Raw genomic sequence first — 12,939 nt, 5'->3', positions numbered from 1 at the left:
GTGTGTGTGTGTGTGTGTGTGTGTGTGTGTGTGTGTGTGTGTGTGTGTGTGTGTGTGTGTGTGTGTGTGTGTGTGTGTGTGTGCACTGACTGCTGTCTGAACGCCCAATTAAGTCAAGCTGGGATCTGACAGACCTCAACTGACACTAATGACAGATAACGCTCTCTCTCTCTCTCTCTCTCTCTCTCTCTCACACACACACACACACACACACACACACACACACACACACACACACACACACACACACACACACACACACACACACACACACTACACTCTAGTCCCCTCCCATATTGAGAGTCTGGGGTAGGAGTGTTTGGCTTGGTTTGCTACACTCGTCAGTGAGAAGTGGTGAGAGGTGAATGTCTAACATTAAACACAGATATTATTTCTCTGTCACACCATCAGAGGATTTAAAGGCCACACCGGGTTTGTTGATTCTGATCCCACGGATATCTTTAAATGTTTCATTTGTCTCTGAAGCAACAGTTACCACAGTGGCACTGAAACCAAAACAAATGAATTTCCTGTTAATTTCTTTCTTTTTCTTCTTCATTAAAACATAAAAATGCTTTGGGACATGAAATCAAAGAATCATGTGGTAATACAACAAAAGTCTAAAAGAAATTGGTTTTAAAATAAAAAAAAAAGACTTTTATTCAAGTATAAAAAAAGCTGCTTTTATAGGTCATATATGATAATTAACTAAATATCTTAAGGCAATTGGATGGCATCATCTTGGGCTTAAGGAAATCATGATGGGCAATTTTCATTTTGTACCTAAATATTATGAACCAAATGACTAAATAATGAATTGTTTCAGCATTACATCATACCTATTTACTTAAACAACAATCATCTCACCATCCCTTCTTATCTGTCCTAGCTTCAAAATATAAGGATTGAGGTCTATTTGTAGATATATGTGATATCCAGATGTTTGCACCACAAGCTGTACGGCCCATAGTCTGCACACACACTAATATTTGCTCTTTAAAAGCTATTACATTGATTTGCAGAGGTGAACGAAAGTGTTAAAATAATTCACTACAAGTAAAAATCCTACTTTAGTAAAAATAGAGGAGTTATCAGCAAAACGTATATGTATTGTTCTGCTGTAAAATGTCTGCTGTCACTGATATATATTATCACAAACAGTAAAAAGTCACACTGAAACCCAAAAGTTCCTCTTTCTTTCTTTCTTTCTTTCTTTCTTTCTTTCTTTCTTTCTTTCTTTCTTTCTTTCTTTCTTCCTTCCTTTATAGTTCTTTCATATGACAGTACTAGCTTAGATTTTAAATACGTCAATGCTCAAGCAGCCTTTCAGTTTTGTTTCTGGCTGGAGATGAGCTACTTTATCCACTTTATATATAGTTACGTAATTTCATCCAGTGGTTTCCAACCCAGGGTTCAGTTCCTCCTAAAAGGTCACCATACACATTTGAGGGGTCATGAGACGATTAATGGGAAAAGAAAAGAAGAAAAACAAAACTTTTTTTTGTTAAATAATGGCTGATTTGACCCTTTTTTGGGCCTCAAACTGGTATTTAAATGAAACCATCTGAGCAGTTTAGAGGGGGGAAATCACTCATACATAACCGAAACTTGGCAAAGAGCCCAACCCAGATCAGATTTTTGTAAGGGATCACAATACAAATGCTTTTATTTCATAACAGCATCATATTGATTTGACATGTCAACAGTATCTGACAAATATCTCCTTTTTTGCAGAGTATAAAGTAGAGAGGACTTTTACTTTTTGATTTTGAATGCCACTTCTTTTTGTTGTTGTTGTTGACATTGTTGCATTGAATATTGTAATATCTCCTCCATCACTGTGTAAACAAGTGGCCGAAGGTGTCGGACCTCATCCCCCCCTTTTGACCCCCACGAGCAGCGCCTCTAATCTGCACGGAGGAATGAGAGGCATTCTTCAGCTGCTCACAGGAGGAGGAGGAGGAGGAGGAGGAGGGAGGGAGGGGGAGGAAAAGGGAGGAGGGAGGGGAAGTTACGACGTTGTAGCGACTCAGTCAGTCACTCAGTCACTCAACCAAGTTTCCAGAAACTCAACCATCACAGATCTGAAACTTTGTATTCTTTTTTTTTTTTGGTTTCTTTTTGTGGGGTGTGGGTGGGTGGGGTGGACGCGGTGGAAAATGAACTCACTCGGCGGCCTCGGAGGGGATTTAAGCGGCGACAGGAGCCCCTGATCTGGGTGGTGGAGGGGTTTGGAGGGGTTGTCGGTCCGGAGGAGCTGAATATGGGTCAGACCGCTGTGTCTGCCGTGTCGCAGCCCGCCAGCGGTGAGTGCAGGCACACACATACCTGTTGTCTCACACACACACACACACACACACACACACACACACACACACACACACACACACACACACACACACACACACACACACACACATTCCGCTCTCTGCTCATTTTACTTTCTTTGTATAACATTTCATCGAAAACATCTCGTGCATGCTACGAGGAAGTTAGCTCCCTCAGACGCGCTTTTTTTTTTTTTTTTTTTTTTTTTTTTTTTTTTTTTTTTTTTTTTTTTTAGTGCATCCTTCTCGTTTATTTCTAAATGCATCTCCGGCTGCCCAACTGTTGAAACAGCCAGAAAGAGAGCTGCTGCAGAGAGAGAGAGAGAGAGAGAGAGAGAGATGGAGAGAGAGATGGATGGATGATGAAGTGCTCTGTTTGGTTTTGAGGAGTTTATGTGTTTAACAACCAGTTTGACTCGAGTCTAGTTTTGTTTTTGTTTTCTGCAGGAGACCAGAGATTGAACTGAGGACTATCTGAAGCTCATTTCATTCACAATAAGCACCTTTTTTTTAATTATGGAAAAACTAAATCATATTCTTCATCATGTGAGTCTATAATCTTTGCAAATGCTTCACAAGAAAACAACAACATCAGTTATAGTTTAGGTTTTATAGAAGGACCGGAGATCTCACTATGGCTTCAGTTTATTATTACTTATTGTTTATTAAATGCTCGTCAAAATGTCCCAGATGCTGTTATCATATTGCCCTTTGTTGTTGTTGTCCAACCAGCTTTCAAAATCCTCAAAATTGTTCAGTATAAAATGATGTGCAAAGGAGAGAGGCAGCACATGTTGGGGGCCACATAGTTGTTGTTGTTGTTGTTGTTGTTGAAAAGTTACAGAAAAGACTGACGATTTACTTATTGATTATTCTTCATATTATCTATTCAATGAATTGATTCATTTTATGCCTTTTTAAAATCAGCAAAACCTCACTTGTACCAATGCAATGTCATATTATTATTATTATTTTTTTGATCTATACTTGGATAGTGGATCCATAACACTCACAAAACAAACTACTAAGACTACTAAGAAAAAAATGTCTAAAATGTCACTCCAAAATCTCCTAAATGTAGTCAGGTGGGTTGAGACCTGATATCTCCTGATATAAATAATAATTTTGCTAGCTGAAAAAACACACATGGTCTGCTCCGTTGCTGTTCATACTCTTCCTCAGCAGATGGATTTACCCGGTTGTCATATACATGAAAAGGTCGTCTAGCCTATAACTGAAGATAAGTAAACTAACGGATGGATGAATCATGAACATCTTCACTCCAGATGAAACACAGAGTCACATAAAGGCTTAAAATATGAAATATGGGACTATGTTATCACAGCTGTGTGTGAGAACGTGCTGTACCTCCACACTTCCAAATAGTTTTATTCTTTGTCATCTGTAGTCCTTTGTCTGTCCATGAGCCATAAAAAGCAACATTTCCCATTTGCTCACATTTTTTATGGGAAACACTTTAAGGCAGCGAGGCACAGGAAAGAGGAAGGACTCCGGATGAAAACAAAACTGGATCCTTTTTTTAATTTCGCTGTCAGCATTTAAAGTAAAGACTCAGACTGTTTTTGTAGCACACTTAAGCTAACATGCATAGAGACCCGAGGCTGTAATAATGACCTCTATACGCTCAGCGTTATGGGTTACATTATGATGCTGTGCTTTAAATGCTGAATCTACAGAACTAAGAGCAGGACGGGGAAATGATCTGTCAGGGTCTTATTGAAAGATCATTAATATCAAACTGATCACCTCTCTCGGCCTTAATGAGTTACGATGACTGTGCGTTTAAACACTTATGAAGTCTCCTCTTTGATTTCTTTTGGGTCTGTTACTCTGGCTGCCTCAGCAGACCCCTGTGAGTATCATGAGTTAAACAGTGCTGTGCTTCTCTGGCCTACATTGGAGAGAAAAAGTTTGGAAGAAATGACCCAAGTGTTACAACATCAGCTAATGCCCAGTGTCGCCCCTCCCTCCTCCGCCTCTCATCCAACACCTCTTTTTTTTGCCTTATTTTCTTCTTCTTCTTCTTCTTTCTCTGCAAGTTTCTGCACTCCTTCTCTTTTGACTTCCCACTTTTTATTTTTGCCCCACCTCAGTTTCCAGCTCTCTCCGTCTTCTCCTCTGTTTTGTCTCTCTTTGCCTCTTTCTCCCTCTTCCTCTGTCCCCCGGTGACTTGCAGTGAAGGAAGGAAGCCTCTCCCTTTCCCCCTCCTCCCCGTCCTCCTCCTCCTCCTCCTCGACACATGTTCCTGCCATAACGGCTGAAATGAGAACATGCTGTGCTGTCACAGCCTGGCTCTTAAACTGTGACAATGTGAGATCCACACGGGTATACTCAACAAATGACGGAATTTTTGTATCCAAAATAAAAAGTCCAAGTCGAAGAAATAGAGGGGAGGAATCTGCAAAGTCAGTAGTGTAGGAAGTGGATGCGTGGCAATGTGCTGCATGGGTTTTGTGCTGTAAAAACACAGAAAAGAAACCAGACAAAGCTTTTGGGTGAGAGAAGATCTGCCAACAAATGACTTTAGCTGCTCAAACTTTAATGCATATGGGGCACAACGGTCCCAGGTGTGTCCAATTCCACTAGTTAGTCCTCAATCAGGTCTGCAGCCCTGGAGAAAAAGAGCACAGACACAGACAGAGGGGCCGTCACACTGACTTTGTCACAAAACATCACCACTTTAACCTTAATATTACATTTATTTTCTTTCCAGTTTTTTAGCTGAAGCTAAACAGTTCACTTACTCCTGTGTGATTGCTTCATTGAGAAGTCTGTCTTGCCTCAAGTTGTGTTTCCGATTATCCCGCTCGTTTTTCACAGCTGCTTCATATCCAAATCCTGACTCACCCCTCTAGCATGACATTGCGAGTCATCTGTTCCAAAAATAAAAAAAAAAGGCCTCAGTGTGAAATCCAATGTGGAATCATGATTGAGTCGAGTCAGCAGCGGCTGTAAAGTGTAATAACATCCCTGAGTTAACCTGAGGTGGATTGGAGCCACATTGCTGTGATTAAAAAGCTGCAGTCAGTATTATTTTGCTTTTCTTGGATGGATCTGTCTCGCCTGAAATGCAGGATTGCTGAAAAACTGATTCTTTGCAGTTATTGTGTGTATGACTGGACTTTAATTTTCATAACTCAGGTTTTGCATAATACTTACTGTTGTATTTATCAACAGATTAATAAACTGAAGCTCTGATTTGCCAACCTTTTATATTTCCTTGTTGAAGCGGATGTGCCGTTATATTTTGTTTGTCATATATATATATATATATATATATATATATGTATATATATATATGTACAACTTTGCCTTTCTGAGGCTCATGCCAAGCTGTATTGCACTCTTTAGCCCTCTGTTTACTGATGGTGGTTGATGCTGTTACTTCCTTTGGTTGCTGACAGTTTTTTTTTTGTATTTATGTCAGGCTGTGGAGGGGTCAAAGGGCTGCTGCGGTCCAGGTTTTTTTTAGGTTTATGCACAAAAAAAAAGATTGGTTTGAGTGAGGGAATGATTATGGTTAAAATAAGCATTCATAAGGTTAGGGAACGTTTGTCGTCATGGTTATCATACGGTGAGGGAACGATTGTTGTGTCATGCTTTAAAAAAATAAAAAATAGAATTGACTGTCGGTTTGGAAACGGGAAACAATCTGCAGTCTCTTGTGTTAAAGTCTAATGTTTTGTCCATCTACATCAACCTCACTCTGACCACATGCTCAAAAATAACGTCACCTGACTTACTTATTTGCTCCTCTCTAGCGGCTAGAGAGTTTTGTCACTTCCTGAAACGAATAATGCTGTCGTTCTTGTTGGGGTGTCAGCCTTGTTTTGGGGGAGTTTAGAGCAGTTGTTCCCAACGAACAGCAACATCCTTCCATAACATCAAAATGAAGTGAATAAATACAGGCACATTCTCAATTGTAGTTTAAAGTTCTGCTGCTGTGTGGAATTAAGGATACATTAATATTTATTGAATTTATTCATCTCAAACAATTGATAAGATGAGGTATGCTACTTGGCATTTCCTTAATTTTCTTCAAAAATATAATTAACGTACTTGTAGTGCTTCTAATGTCTGAAAATGTAACATTAAAGCTAAAGTAAATGTCTTTTAACGCATAGCAAAGTTGTGTAAAGGTAGAATAACAGGATGTTTTGGTGTTAAGTTGCTCTCCATTGAGATTTTTTTGCAAATGAACACTTGTGTCTTTGGACTTCATGCCTCTGAAAATATCAATTTCCTGTATTGCAACATGACACGTATCGGTGTCAGATCTCAAAAATGTGATCCATCTGGCTCTGATTTGGCTTCAGCCGCTCTAATGAACAATATAAACATTTATTCAGAAAGTAATGAAGCATTTGTCTGTTGATGCTGTCAGTTCACTCTTTATCTATTTTCTCTTCTCCTTTCTCTGAGTCAACATAAATCTTTCTCTCGTTCCTCTCGACTGTTTCTCTTTTCCTTTCTCTTCCTCATAAGTCCGTCCATTGTCCCTGTTTGGTTGCACTAGAGGTTTAATCGGTGGGCTAATGGTGATGAATAATCGTTGTTACTGATTTTCCCATCATTAGCTGCACAAAGCAGCTGCTGAAATGCACCTATTGTTGCGATTTAATATCAACACAGGAACAGGAAATGAGAGTGTGTGTGTGTGTGTGTGTGTGTGTGTGTGTGTGTGTGTGTGTGTGGATGTATACGTGTGTGTGCGAGAGGGAGAATTAAATTGGTGTCTGGGGAGAGCATGTACTAGCCTCTGTAATGCACTTTTCCATGTCTCTGCTTTTGGTTTTTGTGCTTTTAATTGCCCTGTTTGTGTATTTAAATGTTGTTTTGCTCCATCCCTCAACAGTCAGGGTCGTAAGGTGAGCAAAATCCTGAGAGCAGTCATACCTGCATAGATGTGTATGTCATGCTGTGATTTTACATACTTTAAGAAAACGAAGATGCTGCAGTGTTTCTTTTCCTTATTGGAGCCCCACTTCATTATTGGTCTGCACAAATAATTCAACATTTTGCCTATTGCAATTTTTAAACTGCAGGAGGATCAATTATTGCTTAAAGTATGTCAAAATAGTATTTTAAATTAAATACTGTGCTGAAAATATTTCCTGGCCTACACTTATTATTCTACAGACTTAATACATATTTGTTTGGTACAGATCCCTGCAAAATCACACCTTAATCATTTGAATATTTCTAATGAAAAATTAAGTTATGTCATAACTGCCGCAAATCAATATTGAAATTGTAGACTTGTAAAGTCAAAACAAACATCAGCCTACTTCATAATTTAGGCTGATGAGACATCTGTTTCTTGATGACATAACTCTCCTGACGACATGATGCCTCAAGCCTTGTTTACAATTGAGCTGAAGACCAGGATACAGATTAGCTTCATCAGATGAGAAAATATTACACATAAGTTCAGAAATTGTGTTTTTCCAATTCCTGGCATTCAACTGCATTCTTTTGATTTACCTTTTAAACGCTGGCTTTGTGCTGTTGTGCAACAGCACTAACTAATAATTCTTTATAAATGTTGCCGAGTGTGTTTTCAGCTGTTTTTCTGCTGACTATGTTGCTGCATAAGCCTCTTAAATGGATTTGAGAAAACACTGCACTGTTGCCTTTTCAACCAACTTTTATTATGTTTCTGTCAGAAGTTATTGAGAAGGACGTCTTTGGATTTTTACCCATCAGCATCAAACATCTGATTCAGTCTCATTACTCTACTGTATGTGCTCGCATTTTCTAACAGCTAAAGGTTAAGACTAGCCCGTGAAGGAAACTTGAATTAAATCCCTCCTACCGTCCTGCTCTCTGATATGTTCATGTATTAAAAAATTCCTGTGTTTGTGAAAGAGATGAGGTCAGGTCAGCGTGTCTTAGAAGGACATGTGCACACGATAATAACATGCAAACAAACACCATATCCTCGACATTGATGTTGTGCAATGATTTAATCAAATTTTCCTCCAGTATTTTTAATTAAATGCACAGTACTTGTTAAAACTTAATTAACAGACATAAGGATCCAGTCAGTGCAGTGTGGTACAGTAAAAACATGACTCAAAGGAACGACCCAGAGAGCCAGACTAGGTGCAGTAAGACAGTCTTTACTTATCAAACAGGTTCGGTACACAGCAGAGATCCGTCAGGTAATCATGCAAACAAAGCAGGCAGAGATCAGAAAAAACCCAGAAACACTAAGAAGATTGCTGGAAAGCTTGACTTGGGGGGGACAAAGACGAACTGGTACACAGACGGACAAACACACAGACTAAATACACAGGAGGGGTGAGGATAATAATGCACAGGTGAATCTAATGGGGGGATACAATCACACAGGCGGGAAAATACACAAGGGTAGGAAGTGAAGTTGCTGAAACAAGAGGAGAGATAAGTAATAAGTAAAATAAAATAAAACAGGAAATAATGGAATGATGGCTGCACGGTGGTGTAGTGGTTAGCACTGTCGCCTCACAGCAAGAGGGGCCCGGGTTCAATTCCCGGGCCAGACAACCTTCTGTGTGGAGTTTGCATGTTCTCCCCGTGTCAGCGTGGGTTCTCTCCGGGTTCTCCGGCTTCCTCCCACAGTCCAAAGACATGCAGCTTAGGTTCATTGAAGACTCTAAATTGCCCGTAGGTGTGAATGTGAGTGTGAATGGTTGTTTGTCTCTATATGTCTGCCCTGTGATAGGCTGGCGACCTGTCCAGGGTGTACCCTGCCTTCGCCCATTGACAGCTGGGATCGGCTCCAGCACCCCCGCGACCCTTAACTGGATAAGCGGTTATGGAAGATGGATAATGGAATGATAAAAAATGTAATTAAACATTACCAAACCTTAGGAGCAGCAAGCGACATGACAATGATAAGTGTTTTTGGATTCAAGATCGGTAGAAATAAAAAAAGAAGTTTGTGCAAAATGAAACATCCCATTTTTAAATCCTTAACTTTATTACGAATCAAAATAAACACCGTCCATTTTGAAAATCCTCTCAGCTCGGTATTTAAACTCAGTGGCCAGCACAATATCGAGCCCAAACTGTCGGTGGTTGAATTGCACCATGAGTGATGAAGGCATCTGGTTTTCACAAGGAAGAAGAATGCATGGAATAAAACAAGACAATATCTCTGGTTTTGCTGCAGTCCAACAATGTCATTAGAGTGTAATGCTAAATCAGTGGAGTAATCTTTTTAACAAATAAAAAAATAACTATTTTGAGGGAATCTGTTCACTAAAACAACTGCTAACCTGCTGTCATCTTTCCCTAACTGTCCTGACCAGACTCCGACTCAAACTTCAGCTCATAGCTGTTTCAATAACTTGACATTCCTTTTAAGGGAATTAATTTAGTAATTTCAAGGTACAAATTATGATATACAGGAGAAAAATTACTTAAAGTTTGTACGCAGAGATAATAACCTTTTGATCCCTGCTGGGCTCCCCAGAGAGCGAGTCAGCAGAACTGAAAAAACAAAAACCTTCCTCTGCTTGAATCTGAGAAATCACACACCACCTCTCCTTCCTCTGTGAGGTTCCGGCATGACAGACACACACACACACACACACACACACACACACACGCACACACACACACACACACACACACACACACACACACACACACACACACACACACACACACACACACACACACACACATAAACACACGCACCATCTGCACGGTGTCTGCAGTCTTCCAGAGGGTTCACAGGACTTATAATCTTTCAACAGGAAGAGGAGGAGTTGAGGAAGGACAGGGATCTAGCCAAGACACACACACACACACACACACACACACACACACACACACACACACACACACACACACACACACACACACACACACATACACTGCAAATACTGTACAGAGACAAAGTTAGGACTGATATTCTTGCAAAGCCGTTGAATGCTGAGAGAAACAAGAGATTGCTGCATCAATCTACAGCGAAAAAAAGGTCTTTAAGTGTTCGCATACCACAGGCGGTTTAAAACAAGGCATATATTAAGTTCAACAAAAGAGGCGTCTTTACCTATGCAAATTGTTTCAGTCAAGTATTTTTAAGGTGAATCAATAGATAAATCTTTACGTTCAGAAAAACAATGACATTTTCTTTTCTTATTGAATCCTGTCTTGTTAAACATCATGATATTAGTAAGGTAACCACTTCAGTACAGCACATTATAAACACATAGGGACTTAAGTTGCAATGTGCCCTTATAACATTTTAATGTCGGCCAGATATTGAATGTATCATGAGTTATCCTGTGGGTTCATCAACATCTTTTATTTCATATGATAACAGGGATATTAATGAAACTAGTCGGTGTTTTGCAAAATGAACAAGTGAAAAGCCGGCTTTGTTTGCTTGAAGTTAATCTGGATCTAGTGTTCCCGAACACATTCAAGTCCAGAATTAGCTGTTAACAGAACACATTATTGTTTATCACATGATGTATTATCTCCATGCATACCAAGACATAAAGCTTCTTCTGGTGCATGTAGGGAACTGTAGTGCATGCTTGTGTTTGTTTCATGGTGCTGATGTTCTGTTTTTTGTATTTTTGCATGTGTGTCTTGTAGTTGATGGGTTGGAGAAATCATCATCACTGGCCAGCTGTGACGTGGTGGTGGACAGCGCCACCAATACCCAGAATGCCACTGCAACACGGCAGCAGCGAGGGAAGCTGTCGTCAATAGGAAAACTGTTCAAACCGTGGAAGTGGAGGAAGAAGAAGACCAGCGACAAGTTCCAGGATCTCTCCAAAGGTAGGACGTCTGACGTGTGTGTGTGTGTGTGTGTGTGTCTGTGTCTGTGTGTGTGTGTGTGTCTGTGTGTCTGTGTGTGTCTGTGTCTGTGTGTGTGTGTGTGTGTGCGCAATGAGGCACCCAGAGGAGCTTTAAATGGAAAAGAGTGAAGCGTGTTTGTCTCACTGATAAATTCCTGAAGCGTTGGCTGGGAAATAAAAAGGAACAGAAGTAAATACAAAAAGCACTTTTTCTTCATGGCTCAAGTGTATCATTTCTCCATTATGCACATTTTAAAATGTGTGAACCCAGTTATTTAAACCTTGTATTTGGAAGTGAAAACAAACATGGACATTGAAACTGAAATATAAAATTGTTTTGGAGCCAAAATTGTTTGGCTTGTTTGGTCTTTATATTTTATGGAGTTGGCAAGACCAATCTAAGCTTTGTTTGTAGGGCTGCATATTTTCTGACAATCTAGCAAATTTCAGATATAATGGTAGCGAAAAATGGCTAGTATTATTTCCCAGAGACCAAGGAGATGTCTTAAGATTCCTTGTTTCATCCAACCATCTCTCCAATATACAGTATTTACTTCACTGTCATATGACAAAGAAAAACACCATATTCCCACATCTGAGAAGTTCAAATCAGATAATGTTTATTATCTAAATTGTCGCGGATTATTTGTTTGACGATCGACTAATCGATTATTTGTTCTAATTGTAAGATCAACTCTGAGCACACTCGTTCTGCGTCTCAGCTGTGTGCAGATCTCGCTGTGAAAAAGGCAGGTGGATTCCTAATTAGAGAAACACAGCAGCAGTTAGTTTGCAGCAGGACAACAGAAGTGGCTTAGTTCCTCATCTTTGACAAAGTGGCACTGACACGTGTGATTTAGCAATGAGAAGAGGAAAGTAGCAGTTGTGCAATGCGTTTGTAAAATTCTGTTTAAATGTCATTGCTATAACTGAAGGACGAGATAAAGGCCTTGATCTTGTTGATCTTTCAGTTCTGGAGAGAAAAATCTCCACCAGACAAACGAGGGAGGAGCTCATCAAGAAAGGAGTTCTCATCCTTGACCAAGGTTTGTCTGATACATTCACATGTTTCTTCATTCATTTATTCTCACCTAAGTCCTTTACACTTGAAGTTCAACTTCGTCAAATGTGATTACATTTGCCTGTTGCCAGTAAAAGCAGAACTTTCATCAGAGTTTGACCTCTGCCGTTGTGCAATTGAACACCTCTGAAAAGCAGAAGATTTCATTACATTACATTACATTACAGTCATTTAGCTTTTATCCAAAGCTTTATCATTAAGCTGGTAACTATTGTTTGTGTCCTCTAGATGAAACGATCAACAGTGAAAATCTGAATGGGCACGCCACATCTGGTGTGACATCAGAGGAGGTCAAAGTTGACATTGAGTCTCCAGAAACAGCGCTGGAGGAACAGGCCACCGGGCCCGACGGCACTGAGGACAAAACAGGTAACTTTTGGATGAGTCACTGTGTCTAACCGAGGCTTTTGTGACACCAGGGGCTCTCTCTACTAGTTGACACTTCATAATAACATGGCATAATAGTTTCTCACTTGTATATTACAAACTTAAATTAGATTTTTTTGTGGAATAAAGAATTTGTCACTCTTACACATACCGTAGAAGGGAAAAAAACAAGAACATATACAAAGAAATGAGAGAAAATAGTAACAAAGAAGTTCTTTCTCTCCAGTTTCATCGTGAATAATCATGATTTTTTTTTTTAATGCTTTCTCTTGAACATGGAGATATTCTGTATCCACGGTGGTGTTAATGTGTCCAGTAGACA

The 12,939-nt window shown here is 39.7% G+C and overlaps 1 protein-coding gene across 3 annotated transcripts in view; it reads left to right on the top strand.

Moving 5' to 3' along the window:
- The window catches only part of phactr2 (phosphatase and actin regulator 2), a 36,291-nt gene that overhangs the window by 12,621 nt on the left and 10,731 nt on the right, over positions 1-12,939 (top strand). For 2 of the 3 annotated variants that reach the window (XM_054599688.1, XM_054599690.1), the window contains exons 2-4: positions 10,944-11,129; positions 12,121-12,195; positions 12,459-12,599. In XM_054599688.1, the coding sequence (XP_054455663.1) occupies positions 10,944-11,129; positions 12,121-12,195; positions 12,459-12,599 (402 nt within the window). Of the gene's footprint in view, positions 1-2,176; positions 2,307-10,943; positions 11,130-12,120; positions 12,196-12,458; positions 12,600-12,939 lie in introns of those variants that run through there. The other variant, XM_054599689.1, reaches the window with a different exon arrangement.

This window comes from Anoplopoma fimbria, chromosome 6 (genome assembly GCF_027596085.1).
Source record: "Anoplopoma fimbria isolate UVic2021 breed Golden Eagle Sablefish chromosome 6, Afim_UVic_2022, whole genome shotgun sequence".
In the NCBI taxonomy this organism is placed as follows: Eukaryota; Metazoa; Chordata; class Actinopteri; order Perciformes; family Anoplopomatidae; genus Anoplopoma; species Anoplopoma fimbria.
This window is presented reverse-complemented; position numbering and strand designations above follow the sequence as displayed.